At 45.8% G+C, this 27,803-nt stretch overlaps 1 protein-coding gene across 1 annotated transcript in view; it reads left to right on the top strand.

Moving 5' to 3' along the window:
• The window catches only part of Lamc1 (laminin subunit gamma 1), a 111,908-nt gene that overhangs the window by 77,739 nt on the left and 6,366 nt on the right, over positions 1-27,803 (top strand). Inside the window, exons 3-23 of the mRNA XM_050135338.1 lie at positions 512-642; positions 3,247-3,413; positions 6,427-6,615; positions 7,768-7,885; positions 8,164-8,262; positions 8,349-8,485; positions 8,871-8,993; positions 9,084-9,273; positions 9,881-9,993; positions 11,549-11,770; positions 11,886-12,074; positions 15,191-15,436; positions 15,884-16,037; positions 16,445-16,587; positions 18,032-18,210; positions 19,160-19,316; positions 22,507-22,712; positions 23,607-23,686; positions 25,386-25,523; positions 26,626-26,770; positions 27,612-27,761. Of these exons, the coding sequence (XP_049991295.1) occupies positions 512-642; positions 3,247-3,413; positions 6,427-6,615; positions 7,768-7,885; positions 8,164-8,262; positions 8,349-8,485; positions 8,871-8,993; positions 9,084-9,273; positions 9,881-9,993; positions 11,549-11,770; positions 11,886-12,074; positions 15,191-15,436; positions 15,884-16,037; positions 16,445-16,587; positions 18,032-18,210; positions 19,160-19,316; positions 22,507-22,712; positions 23,607-23,686; positions 25,386-25,523; positions 26,626-26,770; positions 27,612-27,761 (3,276 nt within the window). The remainder of the gene's footprint in view (positions 1-511; positions 643-3,246; positions 3,414-6,426; positions 6,616-7,767; positions 7,886-8,163; positions 8,263-8,348; positions 8,486-8,870; positions 8,994-9,083; positions 9,274-9,880; positions 9,994-11,548; positions 11,771-11,885; positions 12,075-15,190; positions 15,437-15,883; positions 16,038-16,444; positions 16,588-18,031; positions 18,211-19,159; positions 19,317-22,506; positions 22,713-23,606; positions 23,687-25,385; positions 25,524-26,625; positions 26,771-27,611; positions 27,762-27,803) is intronic.

Genomic DNA, 27,803 nt, shown 5'->3' on the forward strand with positions numbered 1-27,803 from the left:
GGGTGGTCTGGGTCCGTGTACTCAGACATTACCTGTGCTTAGGTTACCTACCTGCCCCACAGCAGTGGGATTCAGGCCTAGGAGCCAGAACTAGATGGGAAGCAGTGTGTAGGGACACACGTGTTAGAACAAGTGTGGCGTGCGTGTGATCTGAGCTGGTACTCCTGGCTGCAGCTCAGTTGTAGACTGAGAAGCAAGGAGTGGAAGTTTCTCCTGGTTACTGGGCTGTGTGTTTCGTTCAGACCTTTCTGTCTCCTAGGGAAGAAGCCAGCAGTGTTCTCATCTTTGGATGAGGTGGTGTAGTGACTGTGCTAACTACAGACGAGCCACAGGGAGAATATCAGGGAGTTAAAGTTAGTCCAGCATATTCAATGATTTAACACAATAGGATCTGTATTAGCATATGAACTATTGAGTAGAAGATTTTGTCAAATGTGTTTCTCATCTTCAGTCTCTCTGCTTCTCTTTATGTGTTCATTCACTCATTCACTCATTTCCCCCTTTTTGGCAGGAATGGGTAACTGCTACTGACATCAGAGTAACACTCAATCGCCTGAACACTTTTGGAGATGAAGTGTTTAACGACCCCAAAGTTCTCAAGTCCTACTATTATGCAATCTCAGACTTCGCAGTGGGCGGCAGGTGAGTAAACAAGGGAACTTTGATGTAGAACTGTTTATGACTTTATTAGCATTTAGGGACCATGTGGATCTGGAAAGGCCAGCTACAATTTAGAATTTTTTTTCTTATCAGATCTTATTCTGGTAACTAAGCAATTGGGTGTTCTGAAACTTTAAGTCCACACCCACTGACCCTTTAAGTCCAGAATCCAGTAATAGAGCCTGCTGAGTTAAGGGAGAAGCCTTGACCTTCTAAGATTTTACAAATAAGTTAAGAGCAATCTGTAAATATGTAAAAATTCACATATAGGTTGAGCATCTCTGATCCACAAGCCTAAGCTGTCCTAGTCTGCTTTCTGCTGTTGTGATAAACCACATGTTCGGGGAGGAAAGGGGTTTATTTATCTTACAGCTCTCAGAGCACAGTCTATCAGTGAGAAGTCAGGGTAGGAATTCCAGCAGGGCAGGGGCCTGAGCCCTCCAATAGTGCTACTTACTAGGTTGTTCTCCATGGCTTGCTTAGCTTGCTTCCTTATACAGTCTAGGGCCACCTAGGGCTAGCACTGCCTGTGGTGGCTGGGCCCTCCCCATCAGTCATTAATCAAGAAAATACCCACAGACTCAGCTACCAGTCAGTATGATGGAGTCTTTTTCTCATTTGGGGGAGCCCCTCTTCCCAGATGTCCCATGCTTATGCTAAGTTGATAGAAAAACTAACTAACCAGCACACAAAGCTTGATATTTCCTCATGCTCAGGTGACATAACACGTGGTCAACATGCTGGTCCCCAGGGTTGTAGAAAATTACCTTCAGGCCATGAAGTTTGTGCTGTGACTTGGTCCCACTCCCAAGATATAGCAGTCTGAGAAAGAAAGAAAGAAAGAAAGGAAGGAAGGAAGGAAGGAAGGAAGGAAGGAAGGAAGGAAGGAAGGAAGGAAGAAAGAAAGAAAGAGAAACCAAAAACTTCCCTTCCCGGGCACTTGGAGTGGGGGTTGCTCAGCTTGTGCTAGTGTGCCCATGTGTTCTAAACAAAAGTGTCATGAATCAAGAAACAGAACTGCAAGGCTAGAGGAGCAGGTGGCGTCTGGGTGGGTCTTAAATAACAGGAGGTGTCTGCAGTGAGTGCAGGAAGATGGGTGTATTTCAGCAGAGTTCAGAGAGTGTAACTTCACTTGATGGGAAGAAAATCTCTTTGCAGGACTGTAAACCAGAAAGATGGAGTTATGGTCGTGGACTTTCTTCCCTCGTATTCCCCATAAGATCTCTATGAAGCAGAAAAATTATTTTTGCATCTGGTGTTCCTGGCATGCTCAGGGAGATAGGTTTGGCATGTAACCATGAGAAATTGGGCGGTGTTTGACATGAGGCTATAAATCAAAGCTGGGTTAGGAAGATGAGTGTACGGAGAGAGAGTGTATGTATAGTGGTGCATAGTTATGAAGCCCATTACTGTATACGCTGGCCTGCAGAATCAACTCACAAAATGTTTAGGGTCAGTGTGCTAACAGGGTAAGGACAGTGTGGCTGATGGAATTTCTATTCCTGCTTTGATGCTGTATAATCTGGATATTAAACAACAAACGCCTGACATTAGGCTGCTGACAGATCAAAAGGGATGCAGAGATGTGTTTTGCTGTGAAGGGAAAATTACCAGGTCTTTAGTCAAAGATGCTCTCAAGGTCTAATGATCAGGAAAACAGTGGAACCATCACTAAATTTAGAAAGTGGGTTAACCTGGAGAAGATGATACATTTGGTCTTAGACTTGTGGAGTTTAGGTTATAGGAGACATTAAGTTTGTACAACCACTTAGGACAGGAGCTGTGGAGAAGGATGGGAACAGGGTTCTAAGACCAGGACTGATCTCTGCACATTGAAGATGATTCCAGTGTGCACAGGCATTTTTAGGTGGTAGCTGGAGCTACAGAATTGCTCTTAAAGGAAGCGAGTGAGAGAATGTCTCTGTTCCAGCCACATTCATATCTCTGTGAGTTTCCTTGGGTTCTTATTACTATATTTGCCTCCAGGGGGATCCTTCAGCGACCTCTGCCCCTGGAAAGCCCAAGGGAATAATCTGTCTACTGGACATCTATGGGGAATTTATTGTCCAAGTCAGCATCTTACTTCCTTCGGTGGGAAGCATTAATCATGAGGGTGAATTTCTGCCATATGTTTTAACTTACGTTCTCTTTAGTCCTGTATGCAGAAACTGGGCATTTCCCAGGGGCTCTGAGAGAGACTTCATCATGTCTGTCTGACAGGTGGGGTTTAGGCACACTGTAAGTGGCAGGGAGAGGTTCCAAACCCAGGTGACCTGGTGTCAGACTTTATGTAATTCTTAGCTACTGTCTTCTGCTGCTTCCTGGAAGTCTTGACATTAGGAAATATCCTGCTGGTGTTCTTGGAAAATGTTAGGGACTTTCTTCTGTCTAGTTAATGTTCCATCTTGTGTGAGTGTGCGTGCGTGCGTGTTTCAACTTATCCTTGTAAAGTGCCTCAGTTTATACTTTTGAATGGTAAAATCCAAAGAATTCTTAGGTTGCTTTGGTTTTTTGTATGCACACTCCCTCTGCATTGTTCTAGGACCTTCCAGTGATCCTGTTGTTGCCTACCCCTTCTCTTTCCAGGTGTAAGTGTAACGGACATGCCAGTGAGTGTGTAAAGAATGAATTTGGCAAACTGGTGTGCAATTGCAAACATAACACATATGGAGTTGACTGTGAGAAGTGCCTGCCTTTCTTCAATGACCGGCCGTGGAGGAGGGCGACCGCCGAGAGCGCCAGCGAATGCCTGCGTGAGTACCGCTCGTGTAGCCTGTCCCTTGTCTTAGGGTTATCGCCGGAAGAAGGGATGGTGACTTCCTCACTGGTGGAAACTCTGAGGCACTGCTGGGCAGGGAGCTGAACCACACGCTCACCAGTGGAAGTTGGTCGTGAATAAACCCACATGGTTTTGTCTCCATCGTGAACATCGGCTAGGGGATAGAGTCACCAAGGTTCAGGAGTTTGCATAGAGTCAAATACTGGGTCAGTGTGGCACCTCTTAAACGTGATCTCTGTAATCATCATGGCCCTTTAAAACCAACCATCTCTCAGTATTCACAGGAAATGGGTTCCAGAGCCTTCCTTAGATACCAAAGTTCATAAATGTCCAAGTTCGCTGTATAAAATGGCGTAGTGTTTGCGTGTGACCATGCACCCTCTTCCATGCTCGTCATCTGCAGGTTACTGAGGGCATACAGTGCAAATGCCATGTGAATAGTTGTCCTATATTGGGGAACGGGGACAATAAAGAAAAGTCTGTACATACGTTAAGTACTGACATCCCCCCCCCCCCCAATACTCTGTGTTGACAGTTGACGGAGTCCGTGTGGCTCCAGGTACAGACACAGTCATCTCCTCATCAGTGCTCACTCACTAAGCAGCCAGCTGGTTAGCGCATGCCAGGTACAATGAGCTAATTTGCAAAATCATTTTTCCTTTATCTAAAGAGAAAAGTGGGAAGAACTTACCCAAACATGGCCTGGAAATCTGGGTGACTTTGGAAGGAGGGATAAGCCCTGTGCCCTAACAAAGGTCAAAATGAAGAAATTAACACTTATTTAGCTTTCATAATGCCATGACTTGTTCTGAACAGACTGAGACTCAAGGAGAGTCATTATTTTCCCAAGACTTAATACAAACCAACTTTAAAGCAACCACAGTGTTCTTATGTCTTTCATCAGTGTGGGAATCAAAGGAGTAAGGAAAAGGACACTGGGTATGTAGAGCAGTTACCACAGAGCCTTGAGAAGGCCCCACCTGCTCGTTTACAACTGTTTTTGTTGAGCTGCCTTGAGCAGGATTTATTGTGCATCTTCGATTTCTCTCAACAAATCCGGGAGCTGCTGATAAACTTTACAGCTCCCTCTGGCATTTCCCAAAATCCAGTGAGCTCCTTCAGCCCCATTGCCACGCTAATGTAATTGGATGTTGTAAGATGAGGACTGGTGTAAGAGCCATGAAATACTCCTAAAACATATCATCTAAACACACGTGCATTTGTAAAGTTGTGTGCATATGGATGTGATATTTCTAGTTTATGCAGGAATTAATAAACAAAATAAGATTTACCACTAGGACATGAAGCAGCTATGGCAGCTAACGGGGTTTGATAAGAAGCTCACTGAATTTGCCTCCCTCCACAGTCTCCTCAGCCCTAACCATTCAGCATGAAGTAGTCACATGACTGTAGCAGACCATTTGGGACACTGGGGCTAGACAGAGAACAATCCAGCTGCCTTCTCTCGTCCAGCTGTTAATGAGAGGCAAAGCCCATGCTGTAACTTTGGGTTGGAGCAGAGTGGGCATGGGAATTGTTCTGCGTCATGATCTTGGCACCAGCCCACTACTCAACAAGGCTGGCTGACTGCAGGGTGAGGGAGGGCAGCTCAGGGAAAGAGAAGTAGTCAGTGAAGGGGGGGCACTATTACAACAGCTATTGAGAAGGGGTAGGCACTGAAAGATGACTTAATAAAACTTCAAGTCTTGGGGCCAGCAATTCAAGTTTCTAAAAATGTTTTCAGTTGTAATTCTGTAGTAACCTATATTGTACAGAAAAAGAAAATATATATTCAAATGTTTTTAAAAAATAGTTGATAGCTCTCTCATAAACCAAGCAAAACTTTGTTTTTGTGTGGTGACTAAGAACTTATATATGCTTTGGACAGGTTAAGTCTGAGAAAATCATTTTACTATAAACAGAAATAAGAACTCTGTGACCACAAATATTTATTTGTTTATTTTGGAGACAGGATCTCACTGTGTAGCTCTGGCCTGGAACTCCCTGTGGAGACCAGGCTGACCTCAGACTCATAGAGTTGCCTTCTGAGTGCTGTGCACCACGCCCGGCCAGTTACTTATTCCTAAAATATTGTTGTGTTTAACAGATGCTCTAGTTGGAACTGTGGTTCTGCAGCAGATGGATCTAAAGGTCCGGACTGCCCTGTAATTCTGCTTCCATCGTCAAGCGTGCTCATTTAAACCTACATGTCTCATGGTCCCTAGTCTGGATAGAGTAATCTGGCCCTTTGAAAGCTAACGTCTTAATGTGTTTGGATTCTCGAGGAAAAGATGTTAAAGCTGCATGATAAATTAGTGCCTGGTTTTTCCTGTCACTACTACAAGTAGAGGACACAGAGTTAGAAAAATGGGTGTGGTGGTGCACACTGTTATCCCAGCGCTGGGGAGGCAGAGGCAGGCAGATCTCTGTCTCTTCAAGACCAGTTCTGCGTAGTGAGTTCCAGACCAGCCAACACTATATAACAGTTAGAAAATGGATCGTTTGACTCAGCTCTTATGGATTAAAAGCTACTAGGAGACAGGTTCTTTTCTGAGTATATGTATATGATTATTCTTTTTCTATAAGGATGGATATTTTCTAGTAAGCGATGATCAGGCTACCTAAAGTTGGTTTTCCACTTGGTTTTCTTTAAACAATGTGCCTGGTAGTTGTTCTATATTACCTGCCACAGAGATGTAGGGAATTGTGATTTGGTTTTCTTGGGGTCTTTTAAAATGCTTTCTTAAAGGTATGCAGGTCTTGGGGGGCCCATAGTGATGACTCAGAGGTCAAGAACTCTCATCCTCTTCCAAAGTTTATTTCCCAATAAAGCACACATTGGGTAGCTCACAACTAGCTCCAGGGCATCTGACACCTCTTTGGGCCTCTGTAGCCCGCCCCCCACACGGCATTCACTCAGATACACATGTACATTTTCTTTTTAAAGGTATATACATCTGCTATAACTTGTATGTTTTGATCTATAGCCTGTGACTGCAATGGTCGATCCCAAGAATGCTACTTTGACCCTGAGCTCTACCGTTCAACTGGACATGGTGGCCACTGTACCAACTGCCGGGATAACACCGATGGTGCCAAGTGTGAGAGGTGCCGGGAGAACTTCTTCCGCCTGGGGAACACTGAAGCCTGCTCTCCATGCCACTGCAGTCCTGTTGGTGAGTGACAGGAAGGAGCCGTTCTACTGGATGCAGTAAAATGGCACAGGAGTCCCCCGAACCCAGAAAAAAGCCTGGCATCCTGAGTATGTGTGTAGTTAATGGTTGGCAGTATGCGTGTGTGTAGTTAAGGGCGGCAGTATGCGTGTGCACAGTTAAGGGTGGCAGTATGCGTGTGCACAGTTAAGGGCTGCAGTACGTGTGCACAGTTAAGGGTGGCAGTGCGTGTGCACAGTTAAGGGCGGCAGTATGTGTGTGCACAGTTAAGGGCTGCAGTATGCGTGTGCACAGTTAAGGGTGGCAGTATGTGTGTGCACAGTTAAGGGTGGCAGTATGTGTGTGCAGTTAAGGGTGGCAGTATGTGTGTAGTTAAGGGCTGCAGTATGCGTGTGCAGTTAAGGGCTGCAGTATGCGTGTGCACAGTTAAGGGCTGCAGTGTGTGTGCACAGTTAAGGGCTGCAGTACGTGTGCACAGTTAAGGGCTGCAGTACGTGTGCACAGTTAAGGGCTGCAGTATGCATGCTGCTCTAGCCTTCTAATGCCTCGTCCTGCCTCCACACCCCTCCTTCACTCTGACGAAGTTGAACTTTTAGATCATTTTCTAGCGTGTATAGAAGAAGTAGTAGTTCTGTAAATAATTTGCAGCTGGGTCATAGAGACCATCTGAACTTTGCCTGAGGGAAGCTTCCCCTTGTTAATGATTTTGTTTAGTCTAATCTCCTCAGAGGGCTGAGCTGTGTGCAGCATGTTAGTGTGTGTCTAGAGACACATAGCATTTGGTCGCTTGTGCTTTTTTTTTTTTTTTAATTAGGCTAATATTTTGTTGTTTGTGCCGATGTATAGTGAAATTCTAGATGAGAATCTTAAGGGATGTCTGATGGCCAGAGAGGTGACTGGCCTTTGTACACAGTGTATCCCTGGGGACTGTTTTGTTTGAGAGTGAGATAAAAAACTGAACTCTTATGGCTCATGAAGCTATGATTTACAGAGAGCTCTAGTTTGGAATTTGGTCCTTGTTTTCTCTGAGCATCTAGAGATTACATATTGGCCATCAGGCATTGCTTTTAGCTTCTGCTCGTGTTTCTTTTGACACTGGTTTTACGTCCCCATCTGTCCAGATATGAAACTGAACATGAACTCATTGACTCTTAGGTTCTCTCAGCACACAGTGTGACAATTACGGCAGATGCAGCTGCAAGCCAGGAGTGATGGGTGACAAGTGTGACCGCTGCCAGCCTGGATTCCATTCCCTCACCGAGGCGGGATGCAGGTAAATGTTTTCAGAACCAGAGACTGGACCTGAATCTGCGCAGGAAAGTGGGAACACTTTCCCAGAAGGGATGGTCAGCAAGCTTCAAGACTACCATGATGATGCCCCTGGGATTTGGAGAGTACAGAGTGTTAGTGGTTGAAGTTACTGTGCGATGAACATTCTCCTCTGAAACCAAATATAAAAGTAGCAGGAGTTCACTCTGTCCTTTGCGTAAAGCCGTTGGCTCCAAGAGTGGGTCCCTTTCCTCATTGTTGTGTTCCATTCCCGCCGAGCAGGCCATGCTCCTGTAACCCGTCCGGCAGCACAGATGAATGTAATGTCGAAACAGGAAGATGTGTCTGCAAAGACAACGTCGAAGGCTTCAGCTGTGAGAGGTAGCTCCATCTTTCTCAAACTGTTGTTCTCAAGGTGTCAGATTCTGGGTGAAACCGGTGACTGATGCTGCCTTCATCTCTTTCAGATGCAAGCCTGGATTCTTCAATCTGGAATCATCTAATCCTAAGGGTTGCACACCCTGCTTCTGCTTCGGGCATTCCTCCGTGTGCACAAATGCTGCTGGCTACAGTGTTTACGACATCTCCTCCACCTTTCAGATTGGTAATTCAGCCCTGATTCAACTCTCGGGCCCCTAGAGCTCTGAGACCAGTGCTACATGGGTAGTTTTTGAATCAGTAACTTGAGGGTTTTTGATACGAGGAATGTTTGATGTTATTTAATGTGTATTTTTTTCCTTGTGTGGCCCTTTAATGAAAACATGCATATGGTTTTAGAGCACTGACTGTAGTAAGCAGTTGACTACAAATGTATCATTGAAAATACAGCAAAATGTATCTTTCGGGGATAGCATATATATATATATGTCTGGCGTCAAAATTTTTTATTGATGATTTTCTCTATATAAGGTGAAGTGTCACATTTTGTGGACTTGTGTATAGGATGCTTGTCATGTAAACATGCCTGTGTCTTCATTCTCTACCGGCAGATGAGGATGGGTGGCATGTGGAACAAAGAGATGGCTCGGAGGCATCTCTTGAGTGGTCCTCAGATAGGCAGGACATCGCCGTGATCTCAGACAGTTACTTTCCTAGGTACTTCATCGCCCCTGGTAAGTGAGGCTGGAAGGCAACGTGGATGTCTGGGTGCTTCTCTTTGTCTTGGTCTCACATTCTGACTCAGCCTGATGTCTGCCTTTCAGCCAAGTTCCTGGGTAACCAGGTTCTGAGTTATGGGCAGAACCTTTCCTTCTCCTTCCGAGTGGACAGACGGGACACTCGCCTCTCTGCAGAAGATCTCGTGCTTGAGGGAGCTGGCTTGAGAGTTTCCGTGCCCTTGATCGCCCAGGGCAATTCCTATCCTAGTGAGACTGCTGTGAAGTACATCTTCAGGTGAGACGGTGCTCTCTGTCAACTCAGACCTGACAACGGAGAAAGAAAAAGTGGGGGTTTCTTGTTTGTTTTATCTGAGTTGATCTGGCCTCAAGGTGTGTGTTAATGAAAAACTTTTGGGCTAGAGGTAGTGGCTCAAGCCTGTTGTCCTAGACCATTGGAGGTTGAGTTAAGGGGATTGCCAAGAGCTTCAGGCCAGCTTAGGTTACATATCAAAATTCTCTGTTTAAAAAAAAAAAAAAAAAAAAAAAAAACCTTCTGGGTTATTGAGATGAGCCTTCCTTTATTTTCTCTTTTCTAGTTGTCTGAGAAACTGGAAATGCTCTCCTTTATTTGGTTAGCGTGTCGGTATTGCCTGCAGTGGCGTCACTGAGCAGAGCAGCCTCCTTGCACTCTTTTTTTTTTTTTTTTCCTTTGGTTTTTCGAGACAGGGTTTCTCTGTGGTTTTGGAGCCTGTCCTGGAACTAGCTCTGTAGACCAGGCTGGTCTCGAACTCACAGAGATCCGCCTGCCTCTGCCTCCGAGTGCTGGGATTAAAGGCGTGCGCCACCACCGCCCGGCCTCAGACTCTTCTTATAGAGGTTATGTGCTCTTTATATCTCTCCAGGCTCCATGAAGCAACAGATTACCCTTGGAGGCCCACTCTCTCCCCCTTTGAATTTCAGAAGCTCCTAAACAACTTGACCTCCATCAAGATCCGAGGCACATACAGTGAGAGGAGTAAGTTGTGATACAGTTTAGGAATAATTAAGATGGTGAGGTAGGAAGACTCATGTTCTGATATGTTCACTCTGGTCCAGACTGTTATCACCTGTGTATTAAAATGCACGTTGAAACCATCATCAAGGATCTGGAGAATATTCAGTGACAGTATTACTTTATAATTAATAAGCCAATTGAAATTCCATTATATATAGATTTTCTTAAAGTCTGGTTCAGCTTGCTTAATCTTCATTTCTTTTTATTTACTGCCATGTAATTATCAAGTGATTTGAACTATTGGCTAAATTATGAGAAATCATATACTATCCAGTGAACATTTGCTTTAATTTTATATAAAAGTTTTAAAATATGCCTTCAAACACTTACTAATGAGGACTTTTCCCCTTTGGTAATGTGAAGGTTGCAGCTTGGATGTCTTGGGTTTGCTTGCTTTTGAGCTCTCTGCATGAGTGTCCATATAAAAATGTCTTATGAGTAATTGCTAATGCGGATCTGAGCCCTTGGAAGAAGTCTGAATTACAACTATAGATTGTGTCCACATTTTGGATATTTACTTTTACACTTAGAAATATGGCAGAAAACAGAGAAAGGGAATGGGATCCTAGAAACACAGTGGAGGGCCTGAGGCCAAGGGAGGAAAAGAATTTGGAGAAGAAAATTATTGGAGGTTGAGGATAAGACCACCACCAGGTTTTAGGTGGGGGTTGAGAAGCCTCTGGCGGGGAGGTTGGCTTTGGCTCCATGGTGAAACTTAGTGGCTCAGAGGAAGATCGCTGGACTCCCTGAAAGGTAATTTTGAATGAGAGACGGTAAAATGAATAATATTCTCTTGAAGTTTGGCTGCAAGAGAGAAAAAGAGATGAGTTATCATTTAGGAGTAAGAGCAAGATTGAAAGAAGAGTATTTTTAGGTCAGGGAGCTGTAAGAATGTTTAGATATTAGAAGCACATCATAACTCATGATCTGACTGGCACAAACCAGAAGCATACTAAAAGCTACGTTCAAGCCAGTACTGTAAGTATCCTTTGGCCTAGGTAGTCAGTTTCCACGTGAATTATATAAACAGAAAGTAATGCTCCATAACATGGAAGGAATGTACTGTAAGCAAAAGACTGTGAAGGACTCCAGTAGAATAGAATTAAAGGGAAACATGATCGCATCTCCAGAGCCCGTGTTTATCCCCTTAGAACATTGCCTCTGGTTCTGCTAGATCAGATGGACCATCGTCTACTCAGTATAAGCCTTGTTGTCCTTACGGGAATGGAAGCGCACTCTGACAATGGCATAATGGCTTTGGGGGTATTGCATATTTTTCAAAGCTATATAGTCTCTCTGTGTGTATAAATTTGCCATACCTCCTCCGTGTGCTTAGCATCCTGTACCACCTAGCTGTCTTAAATGCTGTTTTCCAGTTATCATTCCTGGTTATGACATCAGGTCATCGTCAGTTTTGTCTGGACTCTTGGGTCTGGCTCTTACGCGTTGCTGGCTCTTCATAAGCGTCTGGACCCTGGAAGGCACTTCAGTGTTTCTCTTTCCCACACACAAACAGGTGCTGGATATTTGGATGACGTCACCTTGGCAAGTGCTCGTCCTGGGCCCGGAGTCCCTGCAACTTGGGTGGAGTCCTGCACCTGTCCCGTGGGGTATGGAGGGCAGTTCTGTGAGATGTGCCTCTCAGGCTACAGAAGAGAAACTCCGAGTCTTGGACCTTACAGCCCATGTGTGCTCTGTACCTGCAATGGACACAGTGAGACCTGTGACCCCGAGACAGGTGAGAAGGCCCTGAGGCCACTGCTGGACCCGAGGGTCCTTTTGCCAGTAGTAGTGATACCCATTGATTAACATGTCACATACCTAATGACTTACCTTAACTGTTCCCAAAATAGGTGTCTGCAACTGCAGAGACAATACAGATGGCCCTCACTGTGAGAAGTGCAGTGACGGATACTATGGAGATTCAACCCTGGGTACCTCCTCTGACTGCCAGCCTTGTCCCTGCCCTGGTGGCTCAAGTTGTGCCGTTGTTCCCAAGACAAAGGAAGTGGTGTGCACGCACTGTCCAACTGGCACAGCCGGTGAGTATGCCCTGCTCATCCCCCCCTTCAGTGTTCGGTAGAGTTCTCAGCGTTTGCACGGCCTGCCTCAGCTGTCCTCATAACCTTGAAGGGAGAAAGGTGTAGAAACAGTGAGGGCCACGTCCAAGGCTGTGTGGTGAGACACGGGTGGGTACGGCTGCAACCCAGGCTTTGGGTCTGTCATCTCTCTCAATGTGAGAACCCAAGCTGGCCTTTAGCGTAGGCTTGTCTGGAATTGTTAGTGTGAAATAGCAGTTTTAAAATTATTTTTTAAATCATCCTTTACCGAAAGGATTTCAGAGTTGGTCATGACCCCTCCTTGACTCCCCTTGTCTCTGCTGTGAAGGACAGAAAGACAAAGCCAGGGCTGGAACAGTGTGTCACTCACTCTAAGCTGAATAAGGAGTGCAGGGTTTGAAATGTGATCCTAAACTTTAAAATGAAAGGCAGGCTACCTTGTGTCTCTGTTGTAGTTTGCTATGAAGCAAGTTTCAAGCTTTTGAAGCATAGATCATGTGTGGAGTAACTGCATTATCAGCGTGGCTGGAATGCTACCCTTGTGCTCACGTGGAGATGGCTCTGAAGGAGGCTGGTGCTACCCGCAGCAGGGCCAGGAGGGTCCCTCATTCCTAGTCTCCTGCGTTCTGCATTCTGTTTTCTGTCCTACCTCACCTCCCATATCCTTGGCTCTGCTTATTGCCCCCTGATCTGTCTGTCAGGTGTAGTGCTCAGCAGTCAGTGCTGTGCCGTGCTGGGCAGTGCCCGCCGACTGTCCCTCCACGGTCAGAACTGCCACTCTCCTTGGTCTTCTCTTTCTTCCTTTACCTTTGGTCACCTCTTTATCTCAGCTGGGGGTTTCCATCTGAGTTTGCTCCACAGTCCTCCCTGAGGTCATCAGATCTTTTCAGACTTCTGCCTGGGATTACAAAATCCGTATCCTCAGTGCTGCATCAGATCCAGCCTCCTGTGGAGTTGGGGTAGCCAGAAGCGTACACCCGAGATCAGAGAGGAGGAGGGCAGTTTTTATTTCAAGGCCCATCTTGATGTGGTCCTTAGGGCTGGTGACCCCAAGTTGAAGTTCTGAGCTTCTGAAAGGTAACCCCAAGAGCTCCTCCAACCTTGTGATCTGGCAGCTGCTCTCTCCATGCCGCCTGGAGCACAGGCTCTCACCTTCATCCCGTGAGTCCCCGTCTCTACCGAGCCTGGTATCGCAGCCCCTTCAGTAAACCCCGAGAGCCATGCTAACTGAATGTGCTAATTTCCTCCACTTCTTTCCAGATTCCCATAGCTACAGTCTCAGATAAATCTTTTTTCCCCAGTTCTAACCCTCTCTCTTTCCAGAGGTCTCTAGACTACACAACCTGCCTGTGCAAGCTAAAATCCCTGGGCTTACACTTGGTGATTCTTTCTTTCACTTCTTAGAAACAACCCTCCCTCTCCTTCCTTTACTGCTGCTACCCCAGTCTACCCACCGTGGCCTCTCAATCGAGGTTGCTTCTCCATGGGGCTCCCTGCTTCACCTGCTTTTCTGAGATCGGCTCTTCGTTCAGGAGCCGGAATAATCCTTTTACAAGGGAATCAGATTATGTTACTTTGTCAGTGTTTTCTCTTCTGAGGCATCTTACTCTGTAGTTCTGGGTCCAAAACTCCCAGGCTGACCCCAAGTTTGTGATCTTCCCGGCTCAGCCTCCCAAGTGCTGAGATTATGTTTGTAACCATGCTCTGTGATGGTACCACATAAGAACTCTCCAAGAACTAAGATGAGGAAAGCACTTGCTGTCGAACCTCCAGACCCGAGTTCAGCCCTGGGATCACACACAGTTGAAAGAGAACCAACTCTCACTAATTTTCCTTTGATCCCAATGGTCAGGCCATGGCATGTGTGCACACAGACAAACAAACAGCACTTCAGTTTAAATCCAGATTTCTTCCTGCCACCCTGCTCTGACTTGGGTTGTTGGTTCTGCTTCTGTGTGTGGCCTTGTTCAAGAACGTTTCCATGGGTATTTTCCTGGCAGAATTCTCTGTCATCATTCTCATCCCAATGTCTCACCGAGTCTACAGTGGCCTTCGCCTTCACTGTCATTTGAACTGGCTCTGTGTTTGGTTTAATGCTGTTGTACTTGTCCCCATTGAAGTCTTGTGCGTGTGCGTGCGTGTGTGCGTGTGTGTGTGTGTGTGTGTATGTGCTGATCCTCCCTAAATGCAACCTAAGTGTCATTAGAGCAGAGACCACACCTACCTCGCTCACAGCCTGGAAGAGTGCCCATGCACATAGCAGACACTCACCTACAGTTGTTTAGAGAATTAATAGACCAGATGCTTGAGAAATGTTAGGCTCATTTAGGCCCTATTGGCTGCATAGATGTCAAGAGCCCATCTTGAGCTGACAATGGCAGGCAATGAAAGGATGGAGGAGAGCAATGAGCATGGTGGAGAGAGCCTGAGTCTGGCTCCACCTTTTCCCTGCTGATCAGTAGAGCTCCCATAGGATAGTGTGTGGTACCTGGTTCTCTTTTAGAGTTCTCTCTCTAGTTTACACTGGCTGGCAGTGCTCAACTAGGGATGGTGTATGCCTTTTAGAAAATAAGAAAGACCCTGCTCACCCTGTTGTTTGGAAAACTTAAAGCATCAAAAGTAGTGCTTTGTCTTATTCAAGTCCAGCCAAAGCCTGTGTGGATGTACTATTCGTTGGGAATACAGACTTGGTAAATCCTGAGCCTGTCTCATTTACCAAGAAGTTGTGATCTTGGTTGTCGGAGAATTTGAAATGAAGTAGACAAACCAGGGACCATCCTACTGAATGAGTATGTCAAGGCCACTCCACTGGTCTGGCCCAGTGTTGGGGCCACAGCCTGGGTGTCTTGATAAGGCTGCCTATGAGGAAATATGAATTCAGAAAACTGTATAGCGCTCTAGTGTTGCTTCCTCCTAAATGAACAGCTGCTGTGAACCTGGCTTTTCCTTCTGTGGACTGCACGGTACTGTTGAGCCACTGTGTGTGTAGCATAAGCCCTGTATGTTATGGCCAGACTGGACAGTATGTCCCCGTTGGTCATCCACAGCAGGAGAGCCTCAGGCCTTTCTTCCTTACCCTCTGATTGTCTTGTTCCCAGGCAAGAGATGTGAGCTGTGTGATGACGGCTACTTTGGAGACCCTCTGGGCAGCAGTGGGCCCGTGAGACTTTGCCGTCCATGCCAGTGTAACGACAACATAGACCCCAATGCGGTTGGCAACTGCAACCGCCTGACAGGAGAGTGTCTGAAGTGCATCTACAACACCGCCGGCTTCTACTGCGACCGATGCAAAGAAGGGTTTTTCGGCAACCCCCTGGCTCCCAATCCTGCAGACAAATGCAAAGGTCAGCCACTGTCAGATTCGGGCGCACACACCTTGATGCGCGCATTCGTCGTGTGTCTCTTTCAGTACTGACAGAAGTTTGCACAAATGCAGTACTGGCCTGTGAAAATGCGGTGTGAGCCACTTGCACAACTTAAGATCGCTAGACACCACGTTAAAAAAGTGAAACAGGAGAATTCATTTTAATATATTTCATTTAACCTAATATAACCACCATTTTATTGCTTCAGCTGATAATTAGTTGAAAACTGTTAATGAAGTGGGTATTCTTTTCCCACCGGACATCAACAAAGCCAGTGTATGTTTCAACTGATGGCACATCTGCCCAGATTACCCAGACACACTGTATGTGACTGGCGGCTTCTGCACCTGACAACACAGGCCTAAAGACCTGTGCTCTGTTCTCCCTGGTGATTCGCATCTGTTGCTTCCTCTGTCTTCCCCCCAGCCTGCGCCTGCAATCCCTACGGGACGGTGCAGCAACAGAGCAGCTGTAACCCCGTGACTGGGCAGTGTGAGTGTCTGCCTCATGTGTCGGGCCGGGACTGTGGCGCTTGTGACCCTGGCTTCTACAACCTGCAGAGTGGACAAGGCTGTGAGAGGTGAGACTCTGGAGGCTTTGGAGGGGAGAAGTGACCTTTTCTGTCTGTATCACAAGAAGTACAGTTTCTCAGGTCACAGTTAGTGGCTGACTTGATGTTGTTCAGGAATTTTTTTGAGGGCCTTACATAGGAAAAGCACTGCATGAGAAGATATAGGAGACAGACTCGGCAGGACCGTGACCTGGGAATCTCTGTCCAGTTCTTGGTCAGTACCAGTAGGGTTTCAGAATGGGGCATCCTGGTGCAGGTGAGGCTTGCCAAAGAGCCCTGAGCAGCACTCACAGAAAGGGCTAGAACCTTAGGGACTTAACTTTCCAACTAATGGTCCATAACACCCTGCCTTTGATAGAGAATGTTGCTTACAGTCTGCTTTTCTTACCCTAGAAATGTCTTGTGTTTCTTTTCAGGTGTGACTGCCATGCTTTGGGTTCCACCAACGGGCAGTGTGACATCCGCACTGGTCAGTGTGAGTGCCAGCCTGGCATCACTGGTCAGCACTGTGAGCGCTGTGAGACCAACCACTTCGGATTTGGCCCTGAAGGCTGCAAACGTAAGAATGGTGGCTTGCAGGCCGTGTCTCCCAATTTCAACTAATGCTCTAAACACAGAGAGAACCCCAATAGCCTGTGTGGCCATCGTGGAGACTAGTCTGTGAATATTATAAAACTCTAGAAATCAAGGGCTTTTCTGTTTCCTTTGTGACCGCCTTGCTAATGTCACCTTTTGTGAGTTTTTTATACTTCTCTTTGCAATTTTGTTTTCTTAAAAAAAAAAAAAAACTCCTTCTGAGCCCTGAGCTTGCCCACTCTGCCTCATGAAACTTGTTTATTGATCACATTATCATTGCAGATAAGGGAACAGTAATGGGTTCTGTTCAGTATTTGTTGACTCACTGTGCTTACTCTCCACCCGTGGGGCCTTTTTGGTTTGGCTGGATATAAACATCTGCTTCTCCTTGGCATAAACACTTGCCTGGAAATCAGAACAGTTTGGGTTCTTGTGTTCTGGATTCCTTCGTTTCTCCTGTGGAATGCACAAGCCACTGACTCAGCTCGGCGAACAAAGTGAGAAAACAAACTGAAAAATAATGCAAGAGAAGTGTTAGCGTTTGGGGTTTCTTATTTCTTAGAGAAATTCAAGCTGTGGAAAGATGAAAGTAGAGAGGAATTCCTGAAGTGTATGAAAAAGAACACTACTTAGTTTATAATAATCACCGTATGTATATATACACAGACACACACAGACACACAGACACACACACACACACACACACACACACACACACACGGTTTTTTCCCCTTCCCTGAGTAGCCCGGGCTTGCCTCACTTCCCTTTCCTCCACTTCTCAAAGGCACATTCTCCACCATTCTGGTAATTCTGTAATGACTGTGTCTCAGGGGGATGGGGAGACGGCTCAGTGGATAAAGTGCTTGCCATACGAGCAAGAGGAACTGAGTTCAGATCCCCAGCACCCACATAAAAAGGTAGCTGTGCATCTGTACCTGCAGTGCTGAACTAGGTAGATCCCCGGAGCTCATTAGCGAGCCAGTCTTCCCTGTTGTTGGGAACTAGGCACAGTGGCACACACCTTTAATCCCAGCATTCGGGAAGCAAAAGTAGACAGATCTCTTGTGAGTTGGAAGCCAGCCTGGTCTACATAGTGAGTTCCAGGCCAGCCAGAGCTACATAATGAGACCCTGTCTCAAAAACCAACGACAGAAGTAAGGCAGAAAGTGATAGAGGAGGATAGATACCCAGTGGTGATCCCGGCCTCTGTGGGCACATGCATGTGTGTGCACAGATGAACACATACACCACACACAAAGAGTGTGCCCCAGAGGGTGCACATTTTAATTTACAACCTAAAATGTCTGTCTTCTCTGTCAAATGGACTTACCTATCTAGGATCTCATAAATGAATTTTTCTAAGTGTTTAGAATGATGTTACAACCAGTTCCGATGGGAATTGTCTTAATTGTCCTCTTGTTCTGTAGCTTGTGACTGCCACCACGAAGGGTCCCTTTCACTCCAGTGTAAAGACGATGGCCGCTGTGAATGCAGGGAAGGCTTTGTGGGAAATCGCTGTGACCAATGTGAAGAGAACTATTTCTATAATCGCTCTTGGCCTGGCTGCCAGGAGTGCCCAGCTTGTTACCGACTGGTGAAGGATAAGGTAAGCTGCCAGTAGTGTATTCATTCGTTCGTTCATTCATTCATTCATTTCTCGTCTATTCAGAGGACACCAAGTGGAAACTCAGTATACTCTAGGCTCCAGAGAGAAAAATGGTGAACACGTTGGATCTGGTCTCTCTTCTCAGAGGCATACTTTCTAGTTAGGGGGAGTGACCAGAACTGCGTGCATAAGAAAACACCCGAGATAAGAGGTGTCTGAAAGAGTAGGAATGGATAATATCTGTGGGAAACTGGGTAAGGCCTCTGCAAGGAAACTCTTGCGAAGTGAAAGCCGAGGGTGAGGAGAGGGAGCCATGGGAGGAGGAATGCCGGGCAAAGGCCTGGACCCCGGGAGCTTCTGGATCCTGCCCTGTGGAGGTTCTGTAAGACTGTGTTGATGGTAAGTGAGGACTTTAGGAATTATTCCCAAATACGATGGAAGTGTATAGAGGTCCAGTTGTACTTTCAGAGGAGTCCTGACTACCACATGAAGAGTGGTCACTAGGGATGGGATGAAGGGAGAGCCGTTGAATGGGTGGGATAAATAGGTGGGTGAGAGAGCGGGGTAGGGAAAAAGAAGACTCAAGAAAGGGCTTGGACCTTGAGGTTTTCGCTTTATGTTGCTGGAGATGCTGTCTACTGGGAATCCCCAGGGAGGACAGGTCCTGGGTTCAGTTTGAGAGGCCTGGTGGAGCTCTCAGGTGCTCAGGGGGGAGCTGGAGAACTCAACAGACGTGTACAGGAAGAGAGTGGTTCTAAGGGTTTGCTTTGGAAGCCAGAAGAAAAGACAAGCCACTTCTGCCTGTGCTGCCTGTGTGAGCAGCGTGTGTGAGGGCACAGTCCCCCCACTTCTGCCCGTGCTGCCTGTGTGTGAGGGCACAGTTCCCCCACTTCCAGGGCTCCCTGTGGCTCCTGCAGCACCCACAGCCAACTTCTCTTGTCCTCCTCAGGTTGCTGAGCATCGAGTGAAACTCCAGGAGTTAGAGAGCCTCATAGCAAACCTCGGGACCGGGGACGAGACGGTGACGGACCAAGCCTTTGAGGACAGACTGAAGGAGGCAGAGAGAGAGGTCACAGACCTCCTCCGTGAGGCTCAGGAGGTCAAAGGTATATATATCACGCCGAGCAACTGTGATTCATTTCTAGTTTACAATTAATATGGTTTTTATAAAGTTCCCAGGTTTTTTTGTTTGTTTGTTTGTTTTTTGTTTTGGTTTTTCGAGACAGGGTTTCTCTGTGGTTTTGGAGCCTGTCCTGGAACTAGCTCCTGTAGACCAGACTGGTCTCGAACTCACAGAGATCCACCTGCCTCTGTCTCCCAAGTGCTGAGATTAAAGGCGTGCGCCACCACCACCCAGCAAACTTATCAGTTAGGCTAATCACAGCCTGAAAGCAAGCTCTTGGCCAGTACCACCAATGTACAAGAGTAGGTCCAGGGCTAAAGAAGGGCAGCAAGTCCGGGTACTTATCATTCTATGTTACTTGGTATGGCTGAGCTGCTGGCCACGTCCTCTGCCACAGTAACCACGTATTTTCCTGTGCCCACATGGACAATCTGCTGGCCGGAAACTTCACCATACTTCCTAGCACCACCTGCAAGCTGGCAGCACGGGGGTTTGTTGCTTCCTCTAGCCCTGGGATCCTCCCGTGGACTGGGGTAGAATTCTCTTTCCGCGCTTCCTCAGCTGTGGAATTCCCGGCTGGCCTTCCCCGCGCAGTTTCAGGCTAGTCAGGAGTGAGAATGCCTTTGTGCTGTAAGGACTCCCTTGTAGTGGAACCGAACCTAATCTGCAGATCTGAAAGAAGATGACATGGACGGTTTGGGGCTGACAGGTAGACACTGGAATTGAAGGACGGTTGACATGAGCAGTTAGTGTCTCTTTGTCTTTTCTGGTGCCATTTAGAGAACTGGACAGTGAGGTGTGGCAGTTGGTTCCTCAGAGTCTAAAGCAGTGGTTCTCAACCTCCCTTATTTTTTTTTTTTTTTTTTTTTTTTTTTTGGTTTTTCGAGGCAGGGTTTCTCTGTGGTTTTTGGAGCCTGTCCTGGAACTAGCTCCTGTAGACCAGGCTGGTCTCGAACTCACAGAGATCCGCCTGCCTCTGCCTCCCAAGTGCTGGGATTAAAGGCGTGCGCCACCATCGCCCGGCCTAACCTCCCTTATTTCTAAGTAATACATTGAACATAAAAATTATTTATAGTCATAGAGTAATAATGTTTTGATGTGGGTACATGTATGCATCGCACAGAGCTTAAATCAGGTTAAACACCTACCCCTCAGACATTTATTATTTCTTTGTGGTGAAAGCTTTCAAAACCCTTTCTTCCAGCTTTTTTAAGCGCTGATTTTCCTCGTTGCCCCGCTCACTATTCAGCAGCGCATCAGGACTTCCTAGAGCTCTCTAAGGCTCTGCCCACCCTCCCCTCCCCTGCCTTCTGCTGCACGCTCACACTGTTTTGTTCCCGTCAGCTGTTTTAAAACTTCCACATTTGGGTGAGGCCCGGTGCTCTTTGCTCTGTGAGTGTATTCGCTCACGGATTATTGCCCTCCATCTATGTGGTTGCAGATGATAGGATTTCATTCCTTATGGTCACACCATCTCTTTGTGTTTATGGACCGTTTCATTAATCATTGATTGGTAGACCCGTTTATTGTTTTGGCTGCTTGGCTACTGAGAAGAGTGTCTCAGTGATGAGATTGCAGGTGTCTCCTTGACATCCCCTTGCATGTGGGATTGGGATTCCTGGATCGGGTTGGTTAGTGCTGAGTGCTTTCCATGATGGCTGTGCTGACTCCCGCTCCTGACAGTGTGCAGATTTGCCCCTCCGTGCCCGCACCAGCACGTGTTCGCCACAGTCTCTTTGCCATAATGAATGAGGTGACGCTGTCTCTCATTGAAGTTTTGACTTGAATTTCCTGTTGATTGATGGTGTTAAACATTTTTCCAGATACCTGTGTGTCATTTGTGTGTCTTCTTTTGAGAGATGTCTGTTTATGCGTGCTGCCCATTTGTTAACTTTTTCCCCTTTTCAGTAATGAATTTTTAAGTTCTTAGGGCTGCCAGGTGCGCAGCTTGTACTTACTCCCCGCCCGCCCCCCTTGGCTGTCTCCACGCTCTTGGTGGCTTCCTTTGCTCTGCAGCTTTTCAGTTTGATGTAATTGCATTTGTCTAGTTTTGCTTTTATTTCCTGTGTTTTTGGGGCCTTGTCCAAGAAATCCTTGCCAGTTCTAGAGTCCTGAAGCATTTTTGTTTTCTTTTAGTAATTTCATTATTTTAGGCCTTCTATTCAAGTGCTTAGCGCATTTAAGTTGGTGTTTATAACTGGTCGGGTTAAGGGTACAGCTTCATTCTTTGTGTGGTAGTCTGCTTTTCCAGTCCCATTTATTGACTCAACTCTCTCTCTTTTTCCTGGTGTGTTTTTAAACTTTTGAAAGCTGGCTGGCTGCAGATATGTGGGTGTATTTCCAGGCTCTCTTCTGTTCCAAGAACTGGTTGATTTTAAATAGAACTTGAACTTTTGTATGTTAATAAAAACCTCCTGACATATGAGAATTTAATACTGGCAGCCTTTATATTTGCACAGGTTTATAATTATCATTTGATTTATTGGGACCCAAGCATGAGGTTTAAGTTCAATGGAGTGGAAAAGTGCAGTTTGAGGGACTCTGTCGAAGCAGAGATCCAATGAAAATCGCGTACATGTGCTGGGACAGAGGTGGAGTGGGGAGGAGCAAGAAGCACACCTGGTTTAAAATGCAAAGAAGTTGTGTTTACCATAATCAGTGTTGTTTTGTTTGTTTGATTTTGAGTAGTCAGGGTTTTATTTTGTATCCCTCCATTCCATGTAGACCAGACTGGCCAGGAACACACAGAGAGCCACCTGCTTCCGCTTCCTGCATGCTGGAATTCAGCGTCCATCCTTACACCTGGCGTCTGTTTCAAGCATACTTTTTAATAGTTGTGTGTCGGGGTTTTAGGCCGACGACACTTCAATACTATGCAGTTGTGACTAAATCTGACACAGTACGAAGATCCTTTTTCCTTCCCTTCATCCAGCATCTGCATGCTTCATTGTCTCTGCTTTGCTGACTTTCGTGTAAGATTGTGGACCCAGGGATGGATAGGAAAGGGACTCAGTCACCTGGGACAGACAGCGAGGTTGGGAGCAGTGCACACATGCCAGCATACAGTAGAGGCATCACCTCTGCTGGGGGTTGGGGAAGAAACAGAGCGCCTCAGCTTCACATGGATGGTATGATGATCATTTTCAGGCTGTCTGTCTGCAATGCTCTTTCAGATGTAGATCAGAATTTGATGGATCGCCTTCAGAGGGTGAATAGCAGTCTACATAGCCAAATTAGCCGATTGCAGAACATCCGGAATACTATAGAAGAGACTGGGGTCTTGGCTGAACAAGCACGGTTCCGCGTGGAGAGTACGGAGCAGCTGATTGAGATTGCCTCCAGGGAGCTTGAGAAAGCAAAAATGGCTGCTGCCAATGTGGTGAGTGACTCTGAACTTCCCGTGGGTATGATGGGTTGTTGGGAAATTTGTAGCAGGTCATTCTACTCCACCGAGAATCCACCCCCAGTGTGTCTTCATCCTACTACCTGGCACCCCAGAGCAGGAAAGCCATGTGGATCATAGTCATTGAAGCGGTTGTGGCAAAGCTAACAGAAACAGCTTAAAACAGAAGAGGGCTATTTGGCTCGTAGTTCCTCAGCATGGGCAAAGGACAGCTGTTGGTAGTAGCAGAAGCGTGTGGTGTCTGCCCATACAGCAGCCAGATCCAGAAGCCAATAGGACAGAAGCAGAACAGGCTATACCACTAAAGGCCTATCCCAGTAACCCACCTCCTAAGTAAGCTTCCATAGCTGCCCCTAAACGCCAGCTGGGAATCAGGTTTTCCAACACAGGAACTTGAGGGGGGTCAGCTCAGGTTCTAACCTCAACAATTGTCACAAAACAGAAGGACCTGAATAGAAACAGAGGGATGTCTAGGTTCTTTCTCTTACTTCCCTCTTCTGCAGCACTCAAAATAGAAACAATTTCCAGCCAGAGGTGCTGATCAGAACTAAAGATCTCTGAAAATAAGAAAAAAAAAATATTTTGCGTAAGAATTAACAAAAATTAAGTCAAGCAGTGGTGGTGCACACCTTTAATCCCAGCACTCAGGAGACAGAGGCAGGTGGATCTCTGTGAGTTCGAGGCCAGCTTGGTCTAAAAGAGCTAGTTCCAGGACAGGCTCTAAAGCTACAGAGAAACCCTGTCTCAAAAAAACAAAGCAAAACAAACAAACAAACAGAAAAAGAATTCACAATAATTAGTGTTAATACTTGCTTTATTGAATTTAAACAATTCAGTCTTTTGAAAATCCATGTTTTATTTCCTCTTCAGTCAATCACTCAGCCAGAGTCTACAGGGGAACCAAACAACATGACGCTGTTGGCAGAAGAGGCCCGAAGGCTTGCAGAGCGGTAAGCTGCAGCATGCTGCGGGGTTCAGGCGCAGTGCCCCAGCTGACCTGTGCGTGCAGTCCTGTCCCCTCCTGTGCATGCTTTCCATTGTAGGCTTGCCCTTGCTCTAATGTTACAGCTCTGCAGACTCTTTCTCTTTCACTTTGAAATCGGAATAACTTATCTTAAGTATTAGAATATACTAGCTTAGAACAAAATTGTATTTATATATATCAGATTTAACTTTTTTAGATTTTTTCAACTTTAAAGCCTTCAAATTTATAGATTTCTAAGGAACCCAATAGAAGTTATTAACTTAAAATTTTTACATTAGTTTTCAACAAATATTTAATTTTCAGTTCTCATTAGAAAACACTTAAACTCATTGCACATTTGAAAGTAAGTCAAAGAACACTGATCATTTCATTCCTGGCTTGTTTGCTTTTTAGACACTTTTAAATTCATTATAACTTCGTTGGAAGGCTTTAAATTGCAGAAGGAGTTAACTTTTTAAATGGCTAAAATGTAGGTGACCGTGAGAGCAGGCATCTTTGTATGGAGTCACAGTACAGGCACTCAGTGCAGACATCAGAAGTGTCAACTTTGTCCAGAACGGCGGCACTGCTGCCTCACAGGTTCAGGTTGCGTTGACCTTAACAGGTTCCTTTCTGTTCTGGGTGAGTGTGAGTTTGTGAGCCATGTAATCAACTTTGCAGAACATTCGCGGTTTTATGGGTTTATTGCTGGACTTTCTTACTAAATAAGGAAGATAGCTAAAAACATGGAAGCTCCCAAGAAATCTAGGTCCCAGAAACTTACTGATGTGATGGGCTTCACCTATGGACGTAGGATGAAGTTTCTTTTGCCAAGGAGAATGGCCACATAATGGGTGTCACAATTCAACATGAACTGTTAGAAGTGAAAAATCAATTAGCATTGTTACCCAGCTAAGATGTGTTGCTTGGCTGGAGTCCCTATTGACTTGTTCATTGCTATTTGGTGTTGATTTTTCTTCCAGTAATTAGGTCAAATAAGAAAAGTTTGAAGACAGGCTGTGTAGAGACTGTGCAGTAACTGTGTGGAGACTATGTAGTAACTGTGTGGAGACTATGTAGTAACTGTGTGGAGACTATGTAGTAACTGTGTGGAGGCTATGTAGTAACTGTGGACACTATGCAGTAACCTTGGAGACTATGTAGTAACTGTGTAGTCCAGCAGACTGTACGATAGTCTGATGTTTTTGTTGTTGACCAGATACACGGTCTGGGTAGCCCAGTGCTGTATGTAAATTACTCACATTCGAATAAATTACTCACATTGGGAGGTTTCTTCCCTCTCTCCCCTCCCTGTCCTCTGAGACATTTTCACTTTGTAGCTCATTGGCCTGGAACCTCCTGATCCTGCTGCCTCAGTGCTAGGGTTATGGGCAGGAGCTACCTCAGCACACCAAACAAAAGCAGTTTTTCTCAGAAAAATACACATTTGTCCCAGTAGAGTTTTGTGCCATTTATTTACCAGAAAATACTCTTCTCAGTTACATAATACTTTTTGTGAACTTAGCCACCTGAAATGACTGTGAAACTCCAAATGGGACTTTCTAGTATTCCTAGATACTAGTATATGGAAATATAACCAAGTAAATGTTACTTAAATTTTATTTCTTTTCCTACTGAATAGTCTTGTTCATGGTTTATTTTTAATTTTCCCCCTACATGTACAGCCACAAACAGGAAGCTGACGACATTGTCCGAGTGGCAAAGACAGCCAATGAGACTTCGGCTGAGGCCTATAATCTGCTTTTGAGGACCCTGGAAGGAGAGAACCAAACAGCATTTGAGATCGAAGAGCTTAATAGGAAGTGAGTGTAACTGGGAAGTGGCTCCCCGTCGGGGCTGTGCAGAGCCAGCACGGTGGACTGGGGACTAGGCTCATGTGTGTGAGGTTCATCACACTTTCAGAGTGGTGGAGTGGTTAGGGCAGAGGATGTGCGGCCCCTCCAGCTCTGCCTGCAGGCGATGGGAGCTAGACCGGCCACATGCTTAAGAGGCTTCGTATACGGAGGCTGAAGGGAAGAGAAGTTAGAGTAAAGCGAAGAAAATGTGCTGAGCTGCCAGCCTTTAAACAGTCCAAAGTAAGAATGTATAAAATGTATTAATTGAATATTTCTAATCTGAAAGATTAGGGACCAGAAGTTTTTGGGACGTGTGTGTGTGTGTGTGTGTGTGTATGTGTGTGTGTGTGTCTATATAATGAGATTGTGAGTGAGACCCAAGTCTAAATACAGAGTTGATCCATGTTCGTGTATGTGTAGCCTGGCATTTCCCTAGTATTTGTAGTGTGTCTGCCGTTTGGTAGTAGCCATCACACGGAAGCAGGTATGAACTTCTCCTATTGTATTATCAGAGCTAGAAATGTTATAGAGCTGGAATTTGGGTTTTAGGGATGCCTGGTTTATATATGGTAAACTAAATAGAACTGAAAAAATGAAATGTAACTTTTAGCTAGGGTTGTTATCAAAATGAGAGCATTGGGTACAGCAGTAATATAAAACTATACCGGATCTGTTCCGCACTCTACTTGCTACGCACTACAGGAACTAGACTGAATATTTAAAAACACAATAATAGACAGAGATAGACAGACAGACAGGGCCACGGGGACATCCTTGATACAAGAATGCCAAGAATGCCCACTTTATTGTGTTCAGGGGCAACTTATATAGGGCTCTGACCACGCCCCAGCTCTCGGGACCTTGCAGTTGCAGGCTGTTCAGAGCAGAGGAAAACAAGTTGTTTACAAGAAATTCAGGGTCTGGTGGTCCGCAGTCCCCAACATAGTTCCTTTTAGGTTTTTGGAGCTGTTGTCCCAGGGATAATAAGTAGATTGTATCTGATTAATATTAAGATGTTAAAAAAGCAGGTTTTGGTTTTTTAAATTGAATTACATCATTTGTTCCTTAGGTATGAGCAAGCAAAGAACATCTCTCAGGACCTGGAGAAGCAGGCTGCCCGAGTCCATGAGGAAGCCAAGCGGGCGGGTGACAAAGCTGTAGAGATCTATGCCAGTGTGGCCCAGCTGACCCCTGTGGACTCTGAGGCGCTGGAGGTATGTGTGCAAAGACTGGCCACTGTAGTCCCTGACGCCCCTGTCCCTCTAGTCTGGGTAAGAGCCTGCCCTGCGTCTCTTTTCCAGACCTCCAGCTGACTCACTGGTAAAGGTAAATTCTATTTTAATTACGCAAATGTAACTTAGTGAGATAAAGAACTATAGACATGAAGGAGCAAGGGTTTCTTGGTAATAGGAATACTTCCTCTAGATGTTTCATATAAATTCAAACTGTGATGTATTTGAGTTAACTGAAGCAGAGTGTGGCTGGAGCCTTCCTAGGCCTGTGTAACAGGGACCTAGAGAGCAGCAAGAAGAGCGAGCCTGCAAGAACTATAGCAGCATGCCCAGGGCAGGTAGAATATTCGGGAGTTGGTAGTGTTTTATTTCTTCTAACCATGGTTTCTCACCCGAAGCCCCCATATAGATATCTTTAATAATAAACTTGAAATTGACCAGCTTGTTTCCTGTATCTGAGGTGTCAGCTGGTTTCCCAGGGTTTCAGTCTTCAGGTGCCTGATGTGACTGAGTCCATGTGTGCAATGTGAAATAGACGGGCTTGATATGATGGCAGCAGAGGGCCGCAGCTGTGGGAGGGGAGTAGGGAGAGTTGTATGAAAGGGACTTGTAGGAAGATGTGTTTGAGCTGTGGCTGGCAGAGCTGTGGAAGCTAATCACAATACAGGAGACCTTCGGAAATCACTAAAATATACTTGGTTTTTAAAAAGGTCCGCAAACTCTTGACCTCTGCTGTCTTTCTGTCAATTGAGCCTTAAATCTCACAAGGAAGCCTAAGCTTCCTTGTCATTTATTGTGATCATTGCTTACATGTTCGTCACAGAATGAAGCAAATAAAATCAAGAAGGAAGCTGCGGATCTAGACCGTCTAATTGACCAGAAGCTGAAGGACTATGAGGACCTTCGGGAAGACATGAGAGGGAAGGAAAATGAAGTAAAGAACCTTCTAGAGAAGGGAAAAGCTGAGCAGCAGGTTGGTTTGATTTGCCACTGGCCGCATTTCTGGAGGCAACAA

Source organism: Alexandromys fortis, unplaced genomic scaffold, assembly GCF_014885135.2.
Source record: "Alexandromys fortis isolate MF-2015 unplaced genomic scaffold, M_Fortis_MF-2015_v1.1 scaffold_21, whole genome shotgun sequence".
Lineage (NCBI taxonomy): Eukaryota > Metazoa > Chordata > Mammalia > Rodentia > Cricetidae > Alexandromys > Alexandromys fortis.